The 27,157-nt window shown below is 42.2% G+C and overlaps 8 protein-coding genes across 8 annotated transcripts; 3 read left to right on the top strand and 5 right to left on the bottom strand.

The window, feature by feature from the left end:
- Positions 1–4,923: 4,923 nt before the first annotated feature.
- On the top strand, positions 4,924–6,095 carry EAF02_004213 (uncharacterized protein; the record flags this gene model as incomplete). The annotated part of the gene is made up of 3 exons (XM_038900261.1): positions 4,924–5,150; positions 5,207–5,349; positions 5,416–6,095. The coding sequence occupies 3 exons, from the start codon at positions 4,924–4,926 to the stop codon at positions 6,093–6,095; spliced, it is 1,050 nt and encodes a 349-aa protein (XP_038759968.1).
- Positions 6,096–7,160: 1,065 nt separating this feature from the next.
- On the bottom strand, positions 7,161–7,870 carry EAF02_004212 (uncharacterized protein; the record flags this gene model as incomplete). Its single annotated transcript, XM_038900260.1, has 2 exons — positions 7,161–7,390; positions 7,450–7,870. The coding sequence occupies 2 exons, from the start codon at positions 7,868–7,870 to the stop codon at positions 7,161–7,163; spliced, it is 651 nt and encodes a 216-aa protein (XP_038759967.1).
- An 805-nt stretch (positions 7,871–8,675) lies between these two features.
- Positions 8,676–9,970, bottom strand: EAF02_004211 (uncharacterized protein). Its single transcript, XM_038900259.1, has 3 exons — positions 9,799–9,970; positions 9,484–9,546; positions 8,676–9,406 (listed from the first exon to the last, which is right to left on the bottom strand). The coding sequence occupies exons 1-3, from the start codon at positions 9,799–9,801 to the stop codon at positions 9,224–9,226; spliced, it is 249 nt and encodes an 82-aa protein (XP_038759966.1). The 5' UTR covers positions 9,802–9,970; the 3' UTR covers positions 8,676–9,223.
- Positions 9,971–10,206: 236 nt separating this feature from the next.
- EAF02_004210 (uncharacterized protein) lies at positions 10,207–10,980 on the top strand (the record flags this gene model as incomplete). Its single annotated transcript, XM_038900258.1, has 1 exon — positions 10,207–10,980. One exon carries the CDS (start codon positions 10,207–10,209, stop codon positions 10,978–10,980), a length of 774 nt encoding a protein of 257 aa, XP_038759965.1.
- An 885-nt stretch (positions 10,981–11,865) lies between these two features.
- On the bottom strand, positions 11,866–12,393 carry EAF02_004209 (uncharacterized protein; the record flags this gene model as incomplete). Its single annotated transcript, XM_038900257.1, has 1 exon — positions 11,866–12,393. One exon carries the CDS (start codon positions 12,391–12,393, stop codon positions 11,866–11,868), a length of 528 nt encoding a protein of 175 aa, XP_038759964.1.
- A 6,229-nt stretch (positions 12,394–18,622) lies between these two features.
- EAF02_004208 (uncharacterized protein) lies at positions 18,623–19,126 on the bottom strand (the record flags this gene model as incomplete). Its single annotated transcript, XM_038900256.1, has 1 exon — positions 18,623–19,126. The coding sequence occupies one exon, from the start codon at positions 19,124–19,126 to the stop codon at positions 18,623–18,625; it is 504 nt and encodes a 167-aa protein (XP_038759963.1).
- A 1,482-nt stretch (positions 19,127–20,608) lies between these two features.
- Positions 20,609–23,224, bottom strand: EAF02_004207 (uncharacterized protein; the record flags this gene model as incomplete). The annotated part of the gene is made up of 1 exon (XM_038900255.1): positions 20,609–23,224. The coding sequence occupies one exon, from the start codon at positions 23,222–23,224 to the stop codon at positions 20,609–20,611; it is 2,616 nt and encodes an 871-aa protein (XP_038759962.1).
- A 1,797-nt stretch (positions 23,225–25,021) lies between these two features.
- Positions 25,022–25,288, top strand: EAF02_004206 (uncharacterized protein; the record flags this gene model as incomplete). Its single annotated transcript, XM_038900254.1, has 2 exons — positions 25,022–25,165; positions 25,202–25,288. 2 exons carry the CDS (start codon positions 25,022–25,024, stop codon positions 25,286–25,288), a joined length of 231 nt encoding a protein of 76 aa, XP_038759961.1.
- Positions 25,289–27,157: the final 1,869 nt, after the last annotated feature.

Here is a 27,157-nt window from a genome sequence, read left to right as displayed (position 1 = left end):
ACAATTTTGCAACAATCGAGATGAAATACTTTTTTGAAGATCACCGGGGTGACCACACATGGGAATAGCAGCTTCTGGGGAGGTCTCTTTATTTGTTGATTGACGTTTCATTTTACAAAGCTTAGTTGTGTTTCATGATGCATGGATGGGTAGCTGATGTTAAGAGCAAGACAAGGAGAAGTGAACTGACATGAAGTTCAGAGGTTGTTTAAAGCTCGCATACAAAGTTACTGGTCGAAGATTATCAAAGTGCCTATACATACACGCGCCTATACGTTGTGGAGGAACCCAATCTTGGTTGGGTACTTTTACACTTTGGTAGATACGTATCTTGCTATAGGTTCATAGAATAGTTGAATGAAACATGAAACCAACTCAATTAAAGTCTTGAGAATGTATTGATTGATATGTGATTGTGATGTGGTGATTCTAGGATGTGATAAGGTTTTGGTTTTGGTTGAGTATGAGATGTATGATGTCAGAGGGTGTTTTTCTAGTCCGTGGTTTAAATTTGAGTTTGGTGCCAAGATGTTTAGTGTACAGGGAGGTAGGTAGGTGTATCAATTTCATTAATCTTGGAGCAATTTTCAAATTGAGGGGTAGAGACCGGTCTGGATATATATATATCGCTTACTGGGATGAGGAGGTAGAGGAGGAGGCAGAGAAGTGGTAGGTAGTATGTAGGGGTTGATATGGAATTGGGATTGGGAATTGGGTAAGGGAATGGGAATGGGCATGGAATTAGAGGGAGAGGGAGAGGGAGAGGGAGAGGGAGAGGGAGAGGGGAGATAGATAGATGGTTGATTTGTTTTCTAGATTCAAAGGGCATCATACGGATACCTACATTTATGATGATAATAGTAATGGAGTGGCCACTCTGCCCTACTCACGTGGATGAAAGTTCATCACTTCCTATCTATTTAATATACTTTGAGAAATGGTTTTATATTTTTTTGTTCGTTTGGTGTGTTTTTATTGCGTGCTTGGCTTGTGTATATCCGTATACTTAGTGTGTAATAACTGCGGAATATGAGTTATATGAATGAGGTATCTACCAAGTGAGCAAGATAGACAACGTTTTGTATTTCATCTGATCTGTGACCTCATTTGGTAATTCGGAGTTGGCATTGGGATTGATATGGTATCTACATCCTCTCGTTGCTCATGAAAAAGTGTTCAGGGTGTTGGGTTATCGAGGTTCACTTGATCACTTCACTTCACTATTTCTTCACCCACAGTATATCTCCATCTACCAAACCCACAAAAAGAGATTCACTTTCACGAAAATCCCATTATACATTTCTCTCTATTCCACTCCATTCCCTCACCCTCCCAAAACCCCCTCCCAAACAAAGAACAAAAAATACAATCTAAAATCTAAAATCATCCGCGATACCCACGAATGAGTACGCTTCACCGATTCCAATTAACACCGGGTTAGGGAACTGTGACCAACAGAGTTACCCGCCATGACCATACGGCCACGACCCCTGAAAGCTGATGTAGATGTGTTTAATGGAAAATATATAGGATAGATGTCGTTGGTGTGTTGTGAAAGGAGTCTAGATAATGTTGATTTATTACTATTGTATGGTGCGGTGCATGTGCTTGGTATGTATGTATACTTTTTTCCCGATGAGATGAGATGAGATGGTTTTTAAAAGTTGATGCATACTTCTGATATCTGTTAAGTTACTTATCTGGGACGACAAGCTGCTTTTGATAAAGTTGTGATAAGTTCTGGGATGGTTTGATATCTGAGTTTGAATAGACAACGATATGGGCGAAGGAATAAACAAAACTGAACAGTGTTAAATCCCATTCTATGTTATTGGAAGACATCTAACATGACCTATATTACGATATGATATCATGGTATATACACTTTTAAGTGACGAGGAATAGCAATATAAAAATAGATCTGGAAGATTGTCATTCTGGTGAGCGATGAGTGACACCATGACGAGGGAAAAATGAGGGGGGAAATAGTACCCTACCCAGCTCCCTAAACACTCTGCGGAGAGAAAAGTACATCCTCATGTGAAAGTGATCATATTATATTCCGATCAGATTTGCAGACTTATATATTTTCTTCTTGGATTCTTGTTCTGACTCGAAGTTTTGATCTGATAAGAGATTTCTCTTGATAGATTTATAAGTAGCTTCTTATATTCATTCCGTAGGTACTTGTAGCAAAATCTATAATGAGAGAAAGAATTGAGGTTTTTGTCTTCATCGAGGAGGAAATAGATGTTATTGAGATCCAGAGTTTCGATGCCTTTCAGCGCTTTTCTAAAAATAAGCTTATTTAATATTCAGGAAAATATAGTTGGGAATTAAATATATTTAGAAGGTGTCTTGTTAATCGAGCGTTGTTCGAGTCATAATTCGATATTTCGGATATATTATATCGTTATACATCATGATATCTCGATGTCGGGTATTATATTCAATACTATATTCTTCTTCGTACGATATATGGAGATTGTGGAAGCTGGATTAACTCATAATAAAAGTCTCGATTGATGTTGGATTGGTTATGTCATGTGAGATGTATGTTCTTTTTTTGTTGTTGTGAGTCTAATTCGGATTTGATACTAATCTCTCTTTCAAGACCAGTTTGTAATGATGTGCTGGGTGGATTTTCAATTGCGGTCAATATCTCTCTTATTGTTCCATTGATATCATCTCAAAGTTGTATCGAAGAGGAGCAACGTTGCATCAGGGCTTTTGAGAGATTATTCTTTCAATGTCGGTAAGGTATAGGGGAAACAATTTTCTGCATGTAAGATTCATGCGCGTGGTAGCACTTAGAGAGCGACCACGGGCGTGCATCTTTCTCTCTCATGATTCTATGTTTGAATCAATTTTCGCTTAGATCATACTCCTGCTTATATCTCTTTCAGATACGTCAGCTTGTGTTAAAAACTATCGGTATAAGAAACTATTATAGGCAAATCAGTAATAAATTCTTCATTAGATGTGAGCTAAGGATACGAAATATAATTGTGGAGGAATCACTGTCGCTTGAATAAGTTATGATTCTGTAGGTTTCCAAGAGATCAGAATAATTCAACGTGTTAGGTAGAGGATTTGGAAGCACTTCTGGGGATTCAAAGATATGATTCCTTGAATACTATATATCTTGTATATCTAGTTGTCATGTTGCTTAAGAATGCCCTTTTCAAGAAAGAGTATCGAGGTTTGGAAAAATAAAACAGATGTTTTTGTAATTTCCTACCTTCAGATTACCTAATGATGATGATGTGTGTTATATCAACCGGTGCTTGCACAAGAAATCGAAATCAGGCGTTAAGCTGTGTAGATTCATCAGAGAAATATCCACAACATACAAGTGGAGAACATGCCTATATTCACAAGTCTTCTCGGCGTCCATACCCTTCCAATTCCTCGGAAGTAGGTAGATATTGTCAGCTAAATGGCTAAATGGCTAAATGGAAGCCATTTTAGAATATACCGGCGTATTAGACGTGTACCTCTCTTGAAAAAACATTTAGATGAGTATCGTACAGCTTCAATGTTGAGAAACGTCAACGCAAGATGATATGGTACGTAGTTGAGTGTGTAAGTTGTGAGCAGTGTCAAGTAGTACTCTGTGATTGAGACACGTCCTGTATAGATCTTCTCAGGGACGTCACAATATTCTCACAAACGTAAAGTTGGGCATTTCTCTATGGTCTGACTTCTTCCTGGGTTAGATCGTCAAAGTAAAGTACAACGACGGGTCACTGTCGACTCATCGAAGGTTGTACTTATTTTTGCAACCACCTTTCCAGCTGTGATAATTTGCTTAGCACCAATATAGAGTATCATCTTTCCCATCCAGGCAGAATATTTTATTGACGCCCATTCGAGATGTTACATGTACATCACTTCAAATTCTTGACGCAAAAACATACATTGCACGATTACATGTGAGATGACGTGAATACTCGAAGACGAATTGCTTATTAATCAATATCCAGCAAATTATTCGAGATTGGTGTACCATCTCTACAGATTCGAAGCCCATATCTTCCTTGACGCATTCCAAAAAATACTGCGGAGGTTTCTCTCTCTCCGTGAAAAGGCGTTCATTCTATTTGCATTGCATTCGCGATGATGGTGTAATCATCTAAGTCCCAATCTCGTCGACTTAGTATGTCTTGGTTCAAATGGGGCATCTTCGATCAAATGATTAGAATAGATCTGTATAAGAAAAATACATCTGCAGTTGAGACGCCTGCGTTTCACGTTGCACCACACTGCCCCCTCCATGCAGCTCAACACATTATCACGTGAAGTACATCACGCGGAGTGCGGTTTCACCAGACTTTTCAAAACTATTTGTCAGTTCTGTATTACTTCGATTAGTCATTAACTGATCTGTAGTCAGTCCAATATCAACTCAGATTGCACAATTAACCTTTTCGAGTCACCTTCCTATATCAATGAACCGAGTAATGGTATTTTGAACTCAACACTAATTACCTACCAATCGGTGTCACGAATGATCGAGATGATAGTCTATAAATGCCCAGAAATTATAATCGGTGAGTCAAAACGGCATCGCTGCTCCATGCACATGGCGTACTATCTCATGCGTCTAGCCGTCTTGGCAGCGTTAACAAGGATGCATTGCACCGCTTTGAGCCCGTTTGTCGCACTTTTTGACATTAGATACTGGGAATTGTCGCTCTTCTGCAGGAGAATTAAAGTGACTAGGAAAATACAACTTCGATGAGTCAAAACATTTAGTCTTTGTTTGTATTTACTCGCGCTCTCTTTTTTAATCTGTTGCCGCGAGGGAAAGACTATTTCTCGGGCCATGAAAAATTTCTATCTCGATATCTGATCATTGATCACCTACTTCTACCGCACAAAGTACTCCTAGTAAATGCGAGTTCTATTCTAAATAGCGATATGAAACAAGCGAAATCAAAAGGTAACAAGAGAGAAGTGAAGCGTGGAAGAAAGTGTACAAGAAGAGAACAGCTGCAGAGGCACTTGAAGTTCAGTGAGGGACCAAGTAATTTCAAGAAACGAATGAAAAGAAGGCCTGCAGTGGCTCATAATAATTTGAGGACCGTTACCCTCTGGAACGGTGTGACAGAGGAGGCGATAGAATCTCGTCCAGGTATAGGTCAAACGTACGCAAGGCTTATGGTCTCACATGGGAAAAAAACTGATGATGTTGTACTCGCAGACTCGATGGAAAGGCGGAAGAAAAGGGGAAAGCGATTGCTCGAGTCGAGATAGACGTTTCAGACCCGCCCAGCAATGATCCCGAACTTCCTCATCTGGTCAGTGAGCCTCCTCTGGAATGTGTCGAGCTTATCATGAACGATGGTATGTAGTTCATTCCTCTGATCCCATCCCACTACGGAAACTCTTAAACTAAGAACTAGCTCGCAGTCTCAGAAGCGCCTCCTCCAATATCCATGTCTGAAGAATTAGATGTAAGGAAAAAGATCTTGACTGAAACGACAAATTTAGAAATAGACGATATCGAAAAGATTACAATGTTCCACCAAATGCTCTGCAGGGCTTATAATGATGTTATCGATTATACCAAATTTCTTTGGAAATTTCTCGAAGGGCAACCGGACTCCCTTGATTTGGTTGAACAGTGTTGGGAAGACCTTCTCTCAACCAAAGATCTTTTTGAAGACGATGGTAAGGATGAAGAGACTCTACTTTCACCAGTGGTAAGCATGAGAAGATTTTATCAAGCTTTCATATCCTTTGGAGAGATTTGGAAAACGATATTAGACGAGAATTGGGGAAATCTAGAGACTCCGTTGCAAAGGGTCGTGGCGATGAGCGATTTACAATCTATCATGAAGTCAATTGAGCCTCGATGTGACAATCGTGATTTCGATAAATTTGGCTGTCGTTATCCTGACGGGAAACTCCAGCCTGTGGAGAATTTACCGACTGAGAATTGTCATACAATCAAGAGGGTCCAACTGTTTCAAATGGAACCGCCAGATAAAAAGAGCAAGTTGGTGGATGAACGTGCATGCATATGGATTAAGAAGCTCACGGGATGCCCTTGTGGGACGTGGTGTGCAGGACCTTCACGAAGTTCATGATTGGAAAAGGGCTGAACAGTGTGCGTGAATATTTTTTGGAATAGTATCATGGCTGTAGGAGATGAAGTCTCCATTGTATATGAACCCCCAATAATACATTGTCTAATCACTACGTGGCCCACACCCTTGCATATCCGAATCGTACCTCTTGAATCACTTCGTCAGAAAAACCCTTGAGCGATAGAAACCCCGTCAATGATAAGGCTGACATCACAGTACTTTACTCTGCCTTACCTGAAGTGCCTTCAACTCATTGTTTATGTATGTACAGTTCCTAAAATTCTCGCCATTTTCATAACCTCAAGCGGCAGAAGATCGACTTAAAACTGATCAATACACCGAGTTCGCTTACTCTTCAACAACTTTAATAAGTGGGGAATCAAAAAAGCGAAAGACAACAACATGGATAAACGTATGAAGGATCGCTGTCCAGGAGTGATTATCGCGCAGGTCATTTTCGATGACAGAAACGCCCACTTCGCGCGTGTTACCTTCTAAAGCTTTCAAAAGCTAAGCCCGTTCTCTACATCACCATTTTCTCATTCTATTGATCGGATTGAAGCATCACGGTTTTACAATACTAAACCATAGATCCAGACCCTCAAATAATGCATTTCTCCAGCGTTAATAGATACTCTTACAAATTTTTCAGCGCATCTCAACCCGGTAGATTGAATTATCACTGATCCATGCTAGCTCGCTGCATTAGAGCCATCAATACTTTCCTGATTCCCAGAAAGTCGCGCTAGTATGTTTCTTTCTATCTGCAGTGATTCTAAGAAGAGTGATCAGATTCAATTTGCTGGAGTAGTGTTGACTCAATATCAAAACTTGCCGTCAAGGTGAAAACAATGAATGTGGCAACACATTAGGCTGCCCTCATGCTAGCTTGTAGGGCTGATAGTCACCTCCGAACAGACACAAACTCCAGAGATTCACATAGGACGTTTTATATAGAACAAAATAAAAGAGTCACCAGATATCGACATTCTGTTGTGATGTGAAGGCAAAAAAAAAACAGAAATCTTGTATCAGCGTTTACATGCGCACAGTAACGACTATAAACTAGTTCATCTCCATTTCATCATCATCATTTCTCGCCGAGTCTGCGCCACCATTCTCTCCATTCAAATTGGATTTATATCCCCCAGCACACAAACACATTTTCTCCATCTCATCAGAGAGTTTCGATTCGTCACCAGCTATCTTCGATTTTCGACAGCCCTCACAATTCGATCTAGTCCTCGTTGATATAGGAGGTTCCAACTCCACCATTACGACTATCCTCTTTTTCACTGGAACATAAAAATTGTCAGTAACTACCCATAACAACATTCGCAGGAATAGTACGCACATGGAGGAAGAGAAACAGAAGCCCTCCACTCGAAACTCCGGATCTGTTCTGCAGAGAGATGTGCAAAGCGTTTATTCATTGTCGAATTTGATGAGAGATGACCAGTCCTGAACAGAAATTCGGCGGCTGCGATGACACGCTTCTTTTTCATTCGTTGCAGCTGCGATGAAACCTCTGGTTTGCTAATCAACTGTTCGAAGAATTCTCGCCTTCTGTTGACAAATGCCTTTTTGTTGCCGTGGAATGACTTTCTTGTTGCCTCCGCCGTTTGCGCAGAACCTTCTCTAAATGCCAGAAATACTGCGAGACGTTCTAGGTGGATACGACGATCATTGTGTAAGATGGGAAGTTGAGATTCGATGCCATCGTCCATGACAGTGTCGGTCGGGGTAGGATCATGAGATTCAGTAACTTCTGCCATGATTTTCGCGGTGGACGGAATGAGATCTAGGAGAGGGCGCCGAGGATAAATGAAAGAAACAAAGGTGAGAAGCCGTGTCGAAATAAGTTCCTTTGAACAAGCTTTGACTCCATCGATGCAGTGAATACCTATCAAGGGTACATATCGCAATTTCACTGGATCGAAAGCTTTGTAGATATTCACTCAAGGGGAGGGACATGAGGGCAGAATCTGAAAAACTTGACAATGTGTAGTGTTGATCCGCCATATCGATAGCGGAAGATGAAATAAAATCCTACATGATTCGTCGAGGGATGTTAAGCAAAGATGTACTTTCCACATTGGCCCATTACACTCACTCAACCATAATTGCTTTAACTTAGAAGGGAACAACCGAATCAAAGTTGCAGGAGTACAGTAGAATTGATTTGAGCTTCTGTTTTTCGTCCAGGGAAATAGCAGGCCAAGCCGAGAAATCAGCATCGATTAGATGACTTCACTGTATTGTCAACTTGGTGGGAAGAGATGATACTCATACAGCAATTTCGACTAGATGGAGAATCCGTCCTGAAAGTCATAAGTAGCGACATGCTGAAATATGTATACTGCCCTTGAATATGTCAAAGTCCAGTGTTTGGACAAGCGTTTTTGTGGAAGCATCGATGTCGCTTCCCCTATGTTAGCTTAAATAAATGTGATAATTAGGAGTAAGCTGCCTTTCCAGGTTGCATGGGGTCGTTAAAACTATTCGGCGTTTAGAATTTCACAATCTTAGTATATCACTTCAAGACATGTGAAGAAAGAATCTGGAAAATGGCCAGGCAAGTCAGAAAAAGGTTCATCTGGGCAGACGCGCTTGCGAACTATCCATCACAACAAAGTCAATCGGTATTCATACATTATTCACGGAATGGGCATTGAAAAGGGAATATGGAATCATCGTTGATTGATATAGCACAAGCTCCATGTCCATTGAGAATATGTCGAGGCCCTCAAGAGACAATCCAAGTTCTCGCAACTCCAGGTCGTTCTATCATCGTGAATATTCGTAGAATCGTCATTTCCTGCCGTTCATATCCACCAATGGAGGTATTTACGTTCGCGATCAATCATATCACAAACGACTCGTACACACGAAAATAAATCAAATTTTATGAGGGAATCGTTTTTGATTTGATGCAAGATATCCGGATTTTCCCAAACGCCCCTCTGCTGCTTGTTGCATCGATCTTTCGCAAGGAATTTTGGGTGAGGTCCATCTTCTATCCATCAAATTGCGTATCGAAAACTAGAACCATGTCTAAACCCTCATTGAGCCATTGCCATTAACCGAAAAGACGAAGCCAAAAGAAAAGTAGCAAGAATATATCTAATCTACTTTCTTCTGAAGGAGCAGCCCTCAGTCAAACGAGCCTTACCACCTGTTGGTTGGCAGAGAACAGTTGAGCATCCAGCGCAGATGACAACGGTTTGAGCGTGGCTGAAGACAGTGGTGATGGTGAAGCATCCTGGGCACTTAACATCCATGAAGAAGGATCTTGGGGCTGGGACAAGTTGCTAGAGTGGCAAAGAAATATTAGCTTCTGCCAATTTTGAACCGAGTCGAAGATTTAGTGAAAGGTGTTGTCGCATACCTTGAGCTTGTGCTTGCGTGCCTCAGCAGCTGGGGATGGGTTGAGGAGATCGATTGCGAGAACCTAGGTGGCAAATTCTGATTAGCCATTGACCTCATCGAATTTCTACCATCAAATTCCATCATCAACGCATCCATTCCAACAATTCGATCCAATCCAAAGGCGAACAAATAACATTTTCCAATCCGTTTCAAGCTTGTTCTCCTCCTCGTGATTGCCGTGTGAATGTCGTGTGCCATTGTACAATTCCACCTCATGCCTTCAAACCAAAATCGATGCGTTGATGTGGGGATAATTGATTGAATGATTCCTTACCATCTTGACGTATTTTGATCGAAATTGTTATTCGGATATTGGACTGACGGGTCTTTGTCGAAGTCTCGAGTTTTTTGGACGTAGAGGGCGAAGGTCAGTCTATTGTCGATGGGTCGAACTGGTAAGTTTCAAGAGCGGAGAAAATTGAACCAATTCTAAAAACCCTAGAGTGTGCCAGATTTTTAACCGAGATCGATCACGTGAAGACGAAATTCGACCCGTAAAAATAGCTTGTGCTTTTAAGTGGATCGGCTTCTGGGTCATCTTTGCTCCGACTACCCCTCCAATTGCTCAGAGCTAGGCCAGGCTGCAGATTGTGGATTCCACATACAATTGTCTTGGAGCAAATTTAGGTTAAGTATCATCATAATACAAGAATTCCTCAAATCAGCCTCAACTTTCACAACCATGGCAGCTCCTATGGATCAGAGAATCAATGTGCCTATAGATGATCCAAATGCCGATACAGAATGGAATGATATTTTGCGAGCCAAGGGTATCATTCCCGAGAAACCTCCTTCCCCCACGCCCCTTATCGAAGAGGCTATTCTCGAGGGACGTCGTCTTGCGCACGAAAACCGACTTGAAGGAAAGGATCTCGACGAGCTAGACGCTCTTGAAGATGAAGAAGATGATGCTTTCCTCGAACAATATAAAAAACAACGAATGGCAGAATTATCATCTATATCGAAGAAAGCCAAACACGGCGCAGTATACCCTTTATCGAAGCCTGATTATCAGAGAGAGGTTACAGATGCAAGTCAAGACTCGCTAGTATTGGTCAATCTCACGAGTGGTTTGGGAACGAATGTAGAAAGTAGGGTCTTGACTGAGTTGTGGAGAAGAGCAGCTGTTGAGTTTGGGGAGGTCAAGTTCTGCGAGATGAGGGGTGACATGGCTATTGAAGGTTATCCCGACAGAAATTGCCCTACGATACTGGTGTACAACAAAGGAGATATTGTGAAGCAAGTGGTTACATTAATGACCATGGGAGGTGTGCGAGTAGGAATGGCGGAGATCGATAAGCTGTTGATTGAAATTGGAGCTATCAAGGATAATGATATGAGAGTTACGAAGCGAAGACGTGATGCAGAGGATGAAGAAGAAGAGCGTCAAGAGAAGGGCGGTATTCGAGGTTCGAAGCTGCCCAATGTTGAGAGTGATGATGACGAAGACTGGTAAAGGAAATCTGGGATCACATTGCATAGCATTTGGAGTTTTGGTGCATATAGGAAGACAGAAGATTAGATCTTGTCCTTATTTACCGCAATTCACACGCGAATCCTCATTCATAGGTCCACAAATATGATGGGCCGATTCTCCGAGTGCAGTAACATGCCTTTCTATTTGTCTAATTACTTCCGAGGGAAATTCTCCAACTTAAGAGTCATCGCATGCGTTGTGTTTCACTGTTAAATACACTCGCAAGTTTGTCTAGTGCTATTCTTCCAAGCTACCATTCAAAGAACCCAGCCAATATTCATCAAATAGGTTCGCATCTATACACGAAAAACCCTCTCTTAATGGGTAATAGTTCTTCACGGGCGACTGGAACCTCGCAATCTCCCGTCGAATAATTTCTGAGTCCCGCATCCTTGGCTTAGGAAGTATGCTTGAGAATTTGCAGATGTATTGTCTCAAAGCTCGAAAGGAGCTCCACCCTAAAATATTACCAGTAGGGTACCTACAATGGGTAGGTATTTTTAGAGGCATTTCGGATTGAAAAGACGACTGGAGATTAATCTTCTAATCATTACTCAGTACTCGCACTCTCAGAACCATACTCTTGAATGTCTCTTCTCTGGCTTTCAATTTTACTCATCCATTTTGCAGGCCTCTGGAGTAAACACTTCCGCGACGACTTTCCTGTCTCCCCCTCAGCGTGTGCACTGATATGACATGTCTATACTCAATAGTAGGTTGACTGGTAATCGAGGCGCTTCTCACATGATCAATGCTCGTCGTGTTGGAGGCATGTTTTCTATCAGTGAATGTTTTCCAGAAGCTATCGTATCGAAGATGCCTGGGTTCGTCATACGCTGCTCCAACCTCCTTATAACCAATTTCTCAGCTCACAGAGGTGGTTATTTTTCTTTGCTTCAAAACAGCATCATCCCATTCCTCCGGAAATACTCCTCGAAATGATCCATCAAGCTGCTTCAACCACCGATACTCCACACCTTTGTAGAGTTTGATTCCACCATGCTGATACCCAAACTCGTTCTTCGAAACCGGTGTAATCCTCGCCGAATCAAACGTTCGAATAACATTGAATGACTGATATTTGGTTCCAAGATTTTCGCTTTCAATTTCAACACATCCACTTTCGACCCGTGCAATGGCACTTTCGGGATTACAGTCTTGCGAGGAATAAAAAACAACCACTGTGTTATCATCCGATGTGCCAGTATTCATGACGAATACCGAATTGGCTGTTTTAGAGAAGCGTGCCTGACATCCTCTATTTGTTGATCCGCTCCATGAACGCAGAGTTTCTTTACTGGCGCATCTAGACTCGGCATTGAATTGTATCCAATAAGCGGATGCGGATGCCATAAGAGAAAGTAACACAGGAATATAAATTTGATACAACATGTTGGTTAACCTTGCCAACCGTAAAGAACGATGAAAACATGAAAAACAACATATGGTTCTTCGTGTTCGTCCCGGCCTCTATTATGAAGAATGAACCTGCGTTAATAAGCTACACTGCGCGGTGCCAAGGTCAGCAAATGGGTGAGGCTTATGGTCAGCACTATTTCTGTTCTATGCGCGCGTGGTTAATCTTCGTTATTACCTATATGTTGAATGAGTAACATGAAATTACGTCTCTATAATATCGTGGGAGACACAGCATAATCTGGGTTCAGGACCTCTTCCTTTTGGAGAGATGGTTCATTGTGAATAGTCATCATTTGCATAAGTGGCATGATGATATATTTTCGTGAAACATAAAGTTCTTGAAGAAAATTAGAATTGGTGATGTTAATCCTTGTCCCTGTAGATGGCTGGAATCCTACAGGATGAGAGTGGAGGTGGCTGCGGGTTGGGGCTTGGCGCATGATATCACGGGTTGAAGTACCTCCCGGTGAGCCATATTTTTGAATATGTTGGGATTGCGATCTAAAAATATTTGCTGCGACGAAGATGACCATAGCATAAGTGGTAAAATTTTGCCAGCGAATATCTCCATCACAACGTAACGATGTCAGGCTAGATTCATTCGATGTTTATCGATATTTTCGAGGTAGTCTCGAGAAAGACCTGAAGATATTGCTTTACTAGTAAGCCCTCAAGAACTATCGCTTTTGACTCAGAATTTCAGTGCGAACTACATCAGTTACTCTGTCAATGATTATGTCATTCACTTTAGAACGAAGCAGTAGGATGACTCTAATTTGTCAACATCAACGCTCTTGGTATTGAGAGATTATTTTGAACCACTTATCATGCTCCCTCCCCTCACCAGGTTTACAATACAACAGAGTGTCAACCCCATCCAACCATCTCATCAATTTTTCTTCCCAAGAAAAGACAACTAGGTCTTTGAGCTAACAACATGAGAGGTCGTATACTCGATAACAAGATCCACTGCCGATTTATAAGTGATTCGTAGTCGGCAAGGTCAAAACCTCTTTTCTTTTCGCCAATGGCTTCCATGCAATATAGTAGACCGAAATAGAGCCAAGCACAAGTATCAATAGTGCCAGCACGACTATCATAACTCCTTTCATCTTACTGTTGTTATGTTAGTATTGTATTGGATTTTGACTTTTATTTATGAGAGGGCATGCTTGAAATGTATAGCGCGATGATAAATCTTTGATATCGGGTATGATTCCAATTAATCGCTTTGAATTTGATTACAGAGGTAGATATTGTTGATGAGATCGGCTCAAGAAAGGTCTTAACATTGTAATGAGCGGAGAGACTTGGGACTTGGGACTTGCAGCGAACAATGTCTAGATGCCTTGGCATTGAACTCTGGCAACCGTGGAATCCAATGTCTGTCGTAGTGAGCAAGAAGAGCTGGAAGAATTGTAAAGAATTCCATGTTGATCTTCGAGCTCAAGAATGTTGATGAGACAGCGAGGAAAGCCGGGGTGAGTATTGGTGAGTACCGTAAGTTCTATATGTAGTGTCTACGTGAACTCCAAGATTAAAATTTAGGTGATTTAAAGAATCCGGATTAAAAGGTAATATTCTATTGTTAGCTTTTCTATGACTTCTTGTTGAGTCGAAGGAAATTCTACATCGGGAACAAATTCTGTCATACTTGTGACTCAGGACTCACCACTATGGCTCGACCCAATTCACTCAAATTTCAATCAAGATGGACAGTGACCTCGAGACCTGACAGTTCAATTTAGCATATCAATCTTCGCTTATATATTTCTTGCAAAAGATCTTTTATAGCACGAATAAACACAAAATGATTTAAACTTGCTAAGTTCAACGCTCTTAGTATGCAGATAATTCTTCAAACTGCATATAATGACCCCCCTCCAATACTGGTATCAAGAGTGTAAAAGCCTAGTAATTGCCATCTGCATCCATCGACTCTTAATAATACCTCTCAGAATACAAAAACACCCGGACTTTTGTAATTGACGATAACTAGATTTAAAGGAACAAGTGATTCGTGCTCGACAATGTCTAACTTTACTGTTCTCTTGCACAATGAAAGCCAGGAACAAAAAAGACTTTCAGCTCTCCCAATATCCATCCCCTCATCCTTAGATCACCCCCAACCCTCCCTCTATCCTGGTGAACCCGCCGGCTCTTACACCTTCTAATCATCAAAAAATCCCTACGAAGCAAAAGAAGGCGACGTATACACAATCCTCGGAACTTGCTCTTGAGCCATCCGTACTTTTTCACCCTCTTGCTTTTTCTTAATTTGTCTCCAAACTCCAAAAGCGCCGACACATAGGCCGATCACTGCAAGTGATGATAGAGCAACGATGGATACCGTCCCAAAGGCATTCTTGACTGGTTGTTAATGCGATGTTTTGCTGGTTTGAATGTTAGAAGATCTATGAGGTTGAGAATATGTGATGGTTACCATAGAAAAGGAATGGTATACTTAGGGAATAATGTGCAATGTGTGATTCTAGTACCAGAGATAGAGATAAATGCGACTATGCTGCGAAGCGAAGTTCGGATACTTTGGAATGAATGGAAGGGGGAGTGGCGTGAGTGCAGTGAAAAGATGCGTGGTGGTTTGAAGCTTGTGAAGACGAAGTTCTACAAGGTACTTCTGAAGATAATAGTCCTGAGGCGCGTTTGAAATTCGAATAGTGATTAGATCTGATGTGATCGTTGAGTATCTACGTAGTAACTCGACAGAGGATACCACCTTAGGAAACTTAACTACCATAGTACACACAACTAGAACTCTGACTCAGATGTGAAACAGTCACAGGAATTATTCTGTATGTATTACCATCCCCAAGTAGTCACTCCATTCACTCCAAACCAGTCGAGAATCATGTAGACTTTAATCTGTTGTATTCGGGATTTTAGTATTAAGAACTAAAAACCCATCTCCAGAACATCAATTTCAACGCATGCGAGTAGTTGAACCCCAAACACTCGCTAAAAACCTTTCCGTCCTTTCTATACTATCAGTCCAAAACTCAAAGATATTAAGACGATTCCCATTCCCCTTTCTGTCTGTTACTTCGCCCGTATCCTCCCATTCAATGATTTCCTCCTACCCTCCTTATCTAAAATTACACCAAAAGAAAATAACCCTACATCACCCCACCATCCATCCATCTATTCATCCATCCACAAAACTCAAGAGAACCATCCCACTCCACCTCAAACCGCACCACAGCTTGATCATCTCACAGCCGCAAGCTTCTTCTTTCTACTGGTATGATACCAGACAGCTGCAATGAGGACAGCCAGTACTCCTACCGTTGATGCAATGCCGACCAACATGTAATCCATTTTTGATATTGTGCTATTCTCAGGTTAGAAGTATTCTTCTGTAAAAAAGAAGAATTAATACCTTTGTGATGCGGTGATTTTGACTCAAGATAAGGTCTGTAGCCGACACGATGTATGTATGTTGATGTGCTGTAAATCGTAGCCTTCTCGAGTCAAAGAACGAATGCGTCAAGTGTTGAATATGGAAATTTCGTGGTTGCAAGTAAAAGTAATTCAGATACTGGTAATGGTTGAATCTCGATCAAGGAATCTGATAATTGATTTGAGCTTAGAAGATAGTTGTAGCTAAGATCTTTCGAGTTTTATTTCGAGGAAGCTCTCAACTATATACTGTCAGAATACTTTAGCGCTATTCCTCTGACTCGCAGTGACTCGGAAAAATGATGTGATCAGTCATAGAAATGACTCTTAAATCACTATATCTGAGTATCTGGCCAGTCACCTCATTCACTTCATGTGTTGGGGTGTGCGCTGAAAACGTGCTTCTACAGTAGATAAACGTACGATTAAGTCTAGGAGTGTAGATATTAGAGAGAAATCTCTTCTAATCTTTTGGAATCTTTGCCCTCAGAAGTTCTTCAAGGTTGTATGGTCATACCCCCAATAAGGAAAAACTAGTCACATCTAAGAGTGCTGGAAAACACGAGTAGCCCTCTGTAGAGACTTCATCACAACAATTTTCCCATCGACTTAAAACCACAGATTTGTAACTCAATTTTCTTCGTATTCCACTCTGATAACATCAACGACACAACCATTCAAATCCAACTCCAAATCCAAATCTAACCTTCGTCTTCGCTACCCGCAAAAAGATGCGTTCCCTATACCCTCCACGCCCTCTTCCTCAAAGATACCAAACCCACCCCCACTGAATTCCCTCCCGCAAACCCACTCACATCTACCTCCCTTCTCAGTCCATCAAATACAATTTAATAAAAAACTCCCCGTCTGCCTACTATCCCAAACTTGATTCGAACACCATCCCCCTATCTCCCATTCCTTCAAATCATACCCACTCCACAAACCCACAACTCCCAAACCCACAAGCGACACTACACTAACTGCAATACCAATCATAGATCCTACTCCCATTCTCAATATATTGCTATTCATCTCAAGGGTAGAATGAATTTCAGCCTTGAAGTCGGTCGTTTGATAGATATATGATGTGTAGAAACAGATAATGGAAGATGGGAGTTTATCTGATATATGATCAAGGTTGTGAAACTATAAGGTATGAGATGTGCTATTAAAGATGAAGCGATACTATCGCCTTATAAGTAAATTGTGAGTAAAACCCCCGAACACGCGAGATAAATTTCTAGTCTAGATAGATGGGCTGACGAAGACAGAGAAAGGGAGGAGCAAGCACTTATCGCGAATCATTGGCAATTTTCGTACTGCTGTTTGTTTGTGCTGTGATGTGAGTTAGGGGTGATCTAATTATATCTTTGAGAACAAGAGGAGGAAAGATTCGTACAACTCGTGAAAGGTTGAATAAATTTTCTATGAACTTTGACAGTTTTGATTGTATCTCTAAACGCACCATGAATGTAAAACCTCACAGCTTTTAAGAAGACAAACCCCAAACCCTCTTCTCAATAACTACTTACTCCTCTGACCCCCCCACCTCCCCTCTGACTCCAAAAACCCAGTACAACAAATAACACACTCATAACTCCCTTTATCCTTTCAAAAAACATCACCATCCCCAACACTGCCCAAACCCCAACTCCTCCTCCTTCCCTCTAACTCCTCCTTCCCCCTCTCAACCAACCAACCAACCAACCAAGTACCCAACAAATCTAATCCAACTCCCCCCTTAAAAAATGCAAGCAAACAAATAAACAAAACGGACATCCTCCCAATTTCTCATGTTGCGTTGTCAGATCATATCATCTCAACTCAACTCATGTCATCTCATCAATCCCGATTCTCCCCACACACAAAAATCTCATCTCGTCATAATATGCATCACATCAAACTTTTGTAGCAAGCGAGAATATTTAAATACTATCTGTAGTAGTAAAATGAGAACGAGAAAGAGAAACAGAAAAAAGAAGTGAAAAAGAGGGAGAGAGAAAGAGAATAAGAAGAACTATTCCTTGATTTTCTCTCTCTATACATAGAAAAAAAGAACAAAGTCCCACTCAAGTCTTCATATTTCGCCCTACATTGTAATCATACTTAAACCCACAGCATCTCTACCATGGCCCAAGCCTCACGAGTAAAAACGCAACCAGGTAGGTAGCTAAAACGAGGCCGAGGTGGAAAAACTCTCTTCATTATCATTCCTCACTGTACATATAAATGTACATATCAGCACACGATGTGCCCTATCCGACTCTCAAAACCCACGAGCCAGTCAAACTACTCAGTAGTATGTATATACAAGAAACTTCATAACTTTCCCAATCTTTCTTGTTCATCTCTTGGTTTGATATAGTGTGTGTATGCATGTATGCTGTGACATCCATCATCTCATCTCAACCGCATCTCTTTCCAAAGGAAAGAATCAAAAAATTCTACCCTGATATATAAGAAATCCCAAACGCCGTGCTAATATGAGTAAATTATCTCCAATTGCTGTACCAGTCCCAGGTTTTCACTCCACTCTCGTATATGTGTATGTGTATGTTATGTGTATGAGGGAGGTAGCGCTTGATAGAATCCGGGGTTGATGCAATGCAATGCAATGCAATGTAATGTAATGTATGCTAGTACGTTCAAATCGATTGTGAACTCGCTGTTTCGTGGAAGATGATTGATATCGGGAGATATTGGGGACAACCCGCATAACATTACGAACTACGCGCATTCAATCTCGCACACCAATTCCACATCCCACATCCCCATCATCCACCCTCTACTCCAACCCCCCCTCAAACCTCTCCTCCGCACACCACCACCCCACCAACGCCCTCGCGCCCACTACATCCCCCATCCCCCGCAACTTCGCAATATCCACATTCAACGGACTCGTCTCGTCGCCTCCCCCAGCCACCAACGCCGCAATCGACTCCAGCGCGCCCACTACCCCCAACACCGGTGTCCACTTCTCTCCCAGCACATCCAAGCATATCTCTCCCGTCTCCCATTTCACATTCGGATGGCAGATTTTCGTTACGAATCTGATGATGGGGGCGCCGATGGGGTAGTTAGTTGGGAGCGCGATGGAGAGAAGCCAGCGGCCTCCGAGGTAGCCGAGGGAAGGGGGAGAGGAGGATGGACATTGGAGAATGGCGGAGAGGGAGAGGATGGAGGAGGGGGAGGGGGCGAGAGAGACGATACCCGTTTGGGTGGGGGAAGGAGGGGAGTTGTTGTAGGCGGAGAGTTCGGTGAGGATTCGCTTGGTGGGAGACCGCGACATGTTTGCGTGTGGGAGCTGAGAAATACGATATGATACGATACGATGTGATTTGTGAGATTGGCGCAGGAAGCACACGAAAGAAATCCGACGATCGAACCACGCGGTAAAATTATCTTAGATCGATCGATCGATAAAGCTACTCGTGGACCTAGGTAACCTCTATTATACCTCGAAAACAAACACGGCACGGCCTTGAGAAGTTTGTCCAAGGACCTTGATAAAATTGTAGTAATAGTCAAAGTATCGATATCGTCGGGGGTTCAAAGATGCTATCTTTACCAGCCACTCGAGGAAGCTTAAACCATGAAAGCACACAAAGCAAGCAAGCACGTCGTTTTTCTTTTTAGTTGCCGAGGTCGAGACTAGAGAGGCTCGTGCACAAGGCAATGGAAGGCTGGCTGGATTCTAAACTATCTCAAGACTATCTCCCCCTTTTACAGCTCACGAGTAATAAGTTCGAAAGTCATGCATGTTCATTTGAAACAAAAAAAAGGAGTCAGAAGGATGAAGTCGGTCTAGAATTTCATTAACTGAAGGAATGAGAAATATGATGCTCTTGTTGACAGATATGTTATCAAAGACTTGTACACAAACATACCATCATCAATAATCATAGATACCCCCTTTAAATTCATCACAAAATCATGTCACAACACATATATCAAGATCTCAGATTGCATAAAAGAATGTATATTTCTAATTTCGGTATATTCATTTTGTTAGTCGCATCAACCATACTTAAGTATGAGTGCTCTCGCAGTCTACTGGCTACAGACATGCCACCCTTCTTCAATCCCACCATTCCAATCTTTCTCGTGAAGATGAAGATGAGGAATATATTTCCTATCGGAGATAGATGTTTACGCCCCACACCAGCAGATATAACCACTCCTTCCTTTAAATTCCTATTTGTAAAATTCCATGATCGAAATGAAATATGATCTTCCTTCCCGCACACCCGGGAAATAGAAGTCATTGAAGCAAAATCCAAAGCAAACACTAAATCATCTTCATGCTACCCCATACACCCCAGCTTTATCATTAAAATAAGAGAACGTTTCGAAACTAGCCGCCCACACATCTTGTCCTAAATGCAAGAGTCTTTCCAAATCCTGGAAAGGAATTAAGATGCATATGTAGTAGTGTTAAGTTGTTCTTCTGTACCGCGCCTGTTCAAATGTAAAGAACGCCGAATTCTCGCTCAAAAGTACAAAGTGCTCTGCCAAGGTATAAACCAATGAAGCTCGAAAAAAGTAGGATAACAATCAGAGGTCGATTGATCCTTAAATGCGAAAAGATGCACATTATGCCCGTCCATGTTCAATCATGTGAATATCAATTAGAACAAGTTGTCGTCCCAGTCATGTGTACCGAGTTCGTGTCATAAGGTTGAATTTGATACTGCCGCGCAAGGTGTAGAATTGTGTGGAAGTGTAATTTTAAGTGATGGACAAAAATTATATGGTACAGCACAAGCAACAATCAAGTTGATTCTTTTGTCTCCTTAGGCTTCCAGAATTGAATCATACGACTGATCCGTTTGCTCTTGCTTCCTTTATCTTTTCTCTCCAATTCGGGATTGCTAGGAGCACGAGATTCAATGGATAACTTGCTTCTCTCCCCATGGGAACTGCTTATCAATCGTTGCAAGCTGGCCATGCTAGAGCGTTTGCGTGTCGGACCACTAGCAGAAGAGACAGAAACCGAACGTTGACCATCACGAAATACGTAACCTGGATTCGCACCACTCTCCCTTGTCATGGTAGAATTGCTACTTGTTAGCGAGGGAACATCATCAACAGACATCCTCAATTCTGGTCCAGGTTCACCAAGTAGCAAGGATTGGAAAGCGTTTTCATCTGCAATCGATGATGGAGCCGTGGATATGCGTTGTGTATCATATGAAAATGGTGACCTGGGGGATGGGAACGAGGAGTGAGTGGTCGAGTGGGGACTGTTTGGTGTAAGATACGCAGGCTGTAGCGAAAAGGGATTGATCTCAACAGGTGCTAGATCTTTGACGGGTCGAGGTCGAAAAGGTGGAGTCGCTGTAGACTCCGAGGATCGTGCACCTGAATCGGGTCTGGGAGGAATAGAGTCGTCTACAATTTCAATTGGGCTAACAGATTCTTCCTCCATTATTGGTTCATCCCTCAAAGACATATTGGAGTGGCCAGATTTCAGGCTCGCACTGGTGTCCTTGCTTTCACCTTCACTGAACGCACTATCCTTTTGTTGTACACTTGGTGTTTCATCCAGTGACCAATCCATGTTCTTGTCGCTATTGGATGTTTCTGCGTCAACAACCTTAATGTCGATACCGAGAGCATTTTGATCATCATCCTCGGTTCTGGCTATGGAATCTTTGTCCGAAGAAGCCTTCGTATCCTCCCATTCATCATCTTCCTCGTCTTCTTCAAATACATCAGCCATGGTGGAGCTGCTACCAAGACGATGTATGCCGAATCTATTTTCAAATGGAACCATCTCAGGAGCACTTTCAGCTCGTCGATGATAATGCATACCCGGTCCTATAAATCCGCCCATGCCTGCTGCACTATGCATTCGTCTCTTGGATGATGTCTTTTGTGACGATTCCCATTCGGCTCCATAGGAGGAAGGGGTGTTGAATGGGCCAAGAGCGGCATCTAGATCAATAATAGGACTCATGGCATCGTCATCAGATGGATAAGTCTGTCTTGGTTTCCATGATGCATAGTCTTGTTGCTCAGGAGTGGGGGATTCTTCAGCATGAACAGGTAATGGCTGAATCTCAACTGCTGCGGAGTCACTCATTGCCGTGTAAGGACGCAGAGGAGGTGTCGCAGAACGGCGGCCTCCCTTTTTCTTCTGACCGCGACTGCGAGATTTCCTCGACAATATCGATCCTGCCCATGACTTGACTTTCTTTTGTTTCTTGCCAGATTTTCTTGAAATCGAAGACCTACGTGAACTTGAGGGTTCGATGGATGGCATGTAATAGATGTCATGATGGTCAAATCTGGGAGTTGCTGGCGAGCACACTGGCGCATTGGGTTCCGGTCTATCCATGGACGTCGAGCTAACAGGACGTGATCGGCTTGGCGAAGAGTTACCAGATACTGGCTCGTGTCCGAAAAATGTCCACTTCTTCCGAGGGCTTGGAGGAGCAACAACCTGGATATCATCAAGTAAAGGCATGGATCCACGTCGTCTTGAAGATGGACAAGTCTCTGTCGATTGAGTTGTATCCCTGATTGGGTCTAAGATGGCGTTGGCAGTTCTGGGCCGTGAATCTGCTCCTCGAATATTGGGCGATGGTAAGGCGAGAAGGTCCTTATTCGGAGGAGTGACATTAGCCGGTGGAGTAATAGTTCCTCCAGATACAACAGAGCTCAGGGAATTCGATACTGAGTGAGATGGTCGCATTGTGACTGTGCTAGATGTGTCACTAGACACCACGCTCACGGGCCGAGGAATGAATTCCACATTGTCCGAGAAACCGACACGAGCACGATTGAAGGGGGGTTTGATGGGAGAGGCTTCGTCATTGCTGGTAGATTTAGCGAGGCCAATTACACCTTGTTGACTCTCATGACCAGATGGAGAATTTGGGGCGGATCCTCCTCGTGGAATTGACGGTGTGTTTGGAGCGGTAGGGTTCAGAATCATTTTGATATCGTGTGCGGACACAGCAGCGGAACGTCTATGTGCATGTCCACGTCTTCCTGGATTAGGTGGCGGCAAAGCATTTTCCCCTTGGGTTGGACTTGTGCTCATCAATCCCGCAGTCGAGCCTACCTTGCCATCTCCACCTATGAATTCACTCGTACCTCTGCGATGTCCAGCCGCTCTGGGGGAGTTTGATAGATCGAAATTGGCGAAACTTGGAGAGATTGGTGGAGAAAGTGCAGGGCTCGAGGGAGATGGTGTTGTCGTCGTCGAAGGATTGAAGGAGAAACTTGGCAATTCGGTAGGTATAGACATTGGCCGCCGACCCGAGGTTCTTGGGAATGTTGCGGAAATAGATGATGGAGAAGCTCGTGCGGGAAAAATGAAGGTAGGCAGTTGTGAAGGGCTGCTAACCTCACTTTGTGTCGTTGTTGATATGGTAGCCATGTTGCTTAAGATCGGATCGATAACCAACAACCGAACAAACCCTTAGAAGAATAGCATATGGTTAAAGTGAAAAGTAAAATGGTGCCGAAGAAGAAACCGCTCGCAGTTCCAAAAATATAAGTTGAGATGTAGGGGATTCGAAAGGAAGAATTATTCGATTCAAATCGTTCAATGGGAATACGAGCGACACAACGACCACGATCCAATCTGCGACCATTAATTAGCATGTCCTCCCTTCAACTCGTCGAAACAAATGCGAGAAGCTGTAATGGAAAGTTGATCGCAATGGTAGATAGATGATTTAACAGATAATAAACGCTCGACATACATTTGGCAGCCAAGATGGGGAGACTGGAGATACTGGGACAAATTGATTCTTGAAAATCGACAAATGGATGAATAAGTGACTTCGTAAATTGGCAAATGAGAAAGGAGTGATAAAATGTAAGTTAGTATTAAAGGAATGGACGGTAGAGATCAGAAGCAGAGTCCTTTTGATATGGACATGCAACTGAATCTACTACCAAAAGAAAGAAGGGTTTATTTTTTTTTTTGGAGGGAAGAGGGTGGTGGGTTGTTGACGAAGAGAGAGAGAGTTGTGTCCAAAAAGGTCGAAGGACTAATAAATTGACTTTCTACAAAAGGATGGAGAGGTGGTATGTGAGTTCTGAGATTCGTCCCAAAGCTGGCGTTGCTAGTGAGAAAGGGCGCTAGAGCTTAGAGTGTTGGAAAAGTGGAGCCGAGAAATTAGGAAGAAGTTGGAGGTTTTATTAAAATTTGGTATAAAAGAGATTATGAGAGGACCTTGGTAATAAAAGATGTATAAAATTGGTTATGTATTTGCATGGAAGAAATACATAGATAATATAGATTGATATTCAATTGAGAGAGGGAGAGTGAGAATGAGAGAGAGGGAGAAGTGTGTGTGTGTGTAGTATGTATCTATGAGAGAGTGAGAGTGAGAGTGAGAGAAGTGCTAGGTACCTCCAGCTAGGTAAGGTACTAGGTAGATACTAGATAGATACTAGGTACCTAGGTCTGTAGGTAAACTCTACAGAAGAAAGAAGAAGAAAAGAGAGAGGTAGGTAATCTTAATTTGGGGAATTGAATATCATTAATCGTCTTTTGGATTCTACAGTATGATACAATACAATACAATAAATACTATACAGTCCAATTCATTCATTTCATTATCCAATATCCAATATCCAATGTCCTTCTTCTTATGATATCAACACCTGCGAAAACACAGCCCTCTTCACAATCCTCATTTCCCTTCCAACATTTACATCATCGTTCATCACGATACTGTCCATCGCCCTACAATATATATTCACTTCCTTGGTAACCACCCTCAACAATACACTACTCGACCGTACCACCCGTCCTAGGTCGTAATTGTGGTCAAGTCTATTCAGAATTCAGATAGATCAGAAAAACAAGCGGAGAGAACGTGAATCTCTCCCGCCCGCTTTGCCCAGGAACCATTTTATAGATTCGTATCTCGAATCGAGAACACACACCAGTGTGCAAGACTGTACGTACAAGACAATACGTATACCGGCACGACGCTCCATGAATGCGGTACACAGTAACAACCAGTAGTAACCTTTCTCCAGACGCAGTGAGAGGCTTTCATCGGAAGTATATCTGAGACTTCGTTGCCCTGTTGTCCCTGTTGTCCTGGAGAAATCATCACTTTAAAGTCCTTTCTTTTTTAACTTCCTCATTATGGGTTACATGTTGTACCGTGAGCACTCTATCTTGTCCTCATTTACACAGCTAATCAAAACCATTATGGATGAAATCCTATGGACACTGATGAGTGTGCGAGGTAACATCGAAATCCAATTCCGTAGGGCAACAACTGTCTGCAAGAATATTACCAAAGTTGTGAGTGAAGAAAGGGAGATTATGCAAGAAGATACCTGGTACTCTATGGTATTCATTTTCACAGTACATTTCATAATCTACTAGGTATTTAACCAAGCTTCCAGTCACAGTCGCATGCAAGTCTCTAGACCAGTAGCGAAGGCACTCATTGTTGGCGGATGGGGTAATTGAATGTAACTTTAGCTATTACTCCGTCACCATAACCGTAGCAGGCTGGCAGCTGACCATCAAGATTTCATCTGATGAATGGGACTCCAAGAGAGATAAGATGAAGATGTACCTACTTTCTTTTGCGGGGGTGGTTGGACTTGGAAAAGTGCTCAGATGTCCTTCTAATGAGCCGTGGGTAGAGTTAGCGAAGCTTCAAAATGATAAAAATAGACTAATCCTAGCAAATGTTCCTGGTCGTTCCTGATATCCAGGTGGTTCCTGGGTAAACACGAGCACTGGATATCTTTTGTATAAAAGTTAATCATTGTACCCTGGCTCCCTAGGTAATCTGGAGGGAAGCAGGTACGCTCGGTATGGTAACCCTTACTAAAAATTCTGAATGTTTGTCTCTGCGTTCCCAGTATCATCTTATTCATATCGTAATAAACCTCCGACAATACATTATTATTATCAAATCTTAAGAACTGCCATACAATACATACCAGGTATGATGACGCTGAGATTTGCTACAGTTGTGTGTTTGGGATCTGGAGTTTCTCTACAACTTAACCTAGGACCTAGGTAATGGGTGTATGTATGTATGTACATTGATCGAGTGATTGCAATTCTGACCTCTGTAACCTTCCATGCCCTCAAGTAAAGTGTTCCCCAAACGTATCACTGCAAGTCCACATACAGTAAGTAGTACTCAATTCCAATTCTGTCTCTCTTCACCTCTCCAGCTTTTCCAACTTTTTCCGGGGTGTGACCGAGGATGGCGCTGCCAAACATCTCAACACCCAGCTTAAACTGCTTTGGAGGGAAGGTTTCCTTACTTGCATTGTGCAGATACCGTTCTATGTTGAAGACAGGAATAATTCTATGCAGTTGCTTGAAAAAGATGGATGCGTAAGACGTGCGCAAGATATGCATTTCCATGTGCATAAGAGTTCTTCTCGCTCGGCTATCATTGGATCGCATTTTAACTTCCTCCCGGTTGTTCTGCTTATCTTTCGACTACTGCAGTGTTGTGAAAAGTGGACATCCACCTAGGCATCTCCTGCACAGTTGTCTCATTATCACTCGTGAGTCTTGTGCAAGAAAAGAAGGAATCGGATAAATCGAACGCATTAGACATTTTGATTCACATTAGCACTCGCATCCAGTCTAGCATCTGCAATTAGCTTGTCGTACGCAGTATCTTTACTCATCCATTGATGCTATCACTTACCTACCTAGGTACTCCAAGTCTCACCCACGCCATCTTACTCATTATTCTGATTGACCATTATTTGACAAATTGACAGTCCCGAGTCATTAGATTAAAAGGCTAATATGCCGTACAAACTATCTACCTAGATCCAGTGACTTTACCCGAATTCTATGCACTAATTAGAGTTTTAACTTTTAAGGGTCTTTCCAGGAACTCAATCCCATTTGAAATTCGGACCTGCAAAAATCTTTTCGCTAAAGAGTGTGTATGAAATCTCGAGGACGGACAGGCTTAATCCTTCAGCCGCGTAAGGCGAAAGAACATCAGATATGGTTGAAGAAGACAAGCATGGATTCCCAAGTTTTCCAATCAATGTCATATTAATTGTTCCTTTTGGACGTGTTTGAATGAGACAAATGACACCAATTCTCGCATCTCTCACCATCTTGCATACGAATATCTCCTCTCCCTCAAACCAACCTTAAATTCACGATAATCTCCAGCTCATCAAGGACCTGCGTATTACATTATACTTAATTTACCGCAACCAAACAAAAGTACACACCATAGAGATCGTTGGATCTCGGTTATTGATATGATTTGATTGTTTATTCCTGACCGTCGGTTCACTCTGCCGTGTCCTCCCTGACTACTAACTAGATACCCTTCCGTCTTGT

The sequence above is a fragment of the Botrytis sinoallii genome (genome assembly GCF_014898435.1).
Source record: "Botrytis sinoallii strain Bc 23 chromosome Unknown BSIN_006, whole genome shotgun sequence".
Taxonomy (NCBI): Eukaryota; Fungi; Ascomycota; class Leotiomycetes; order Helotiales; family Sclerotiniaceae; genus Botrytis; species Botrytis sinoallii.
This window is presented reverse-complemented; position numbering and strand designations above follow the sequence as displayed.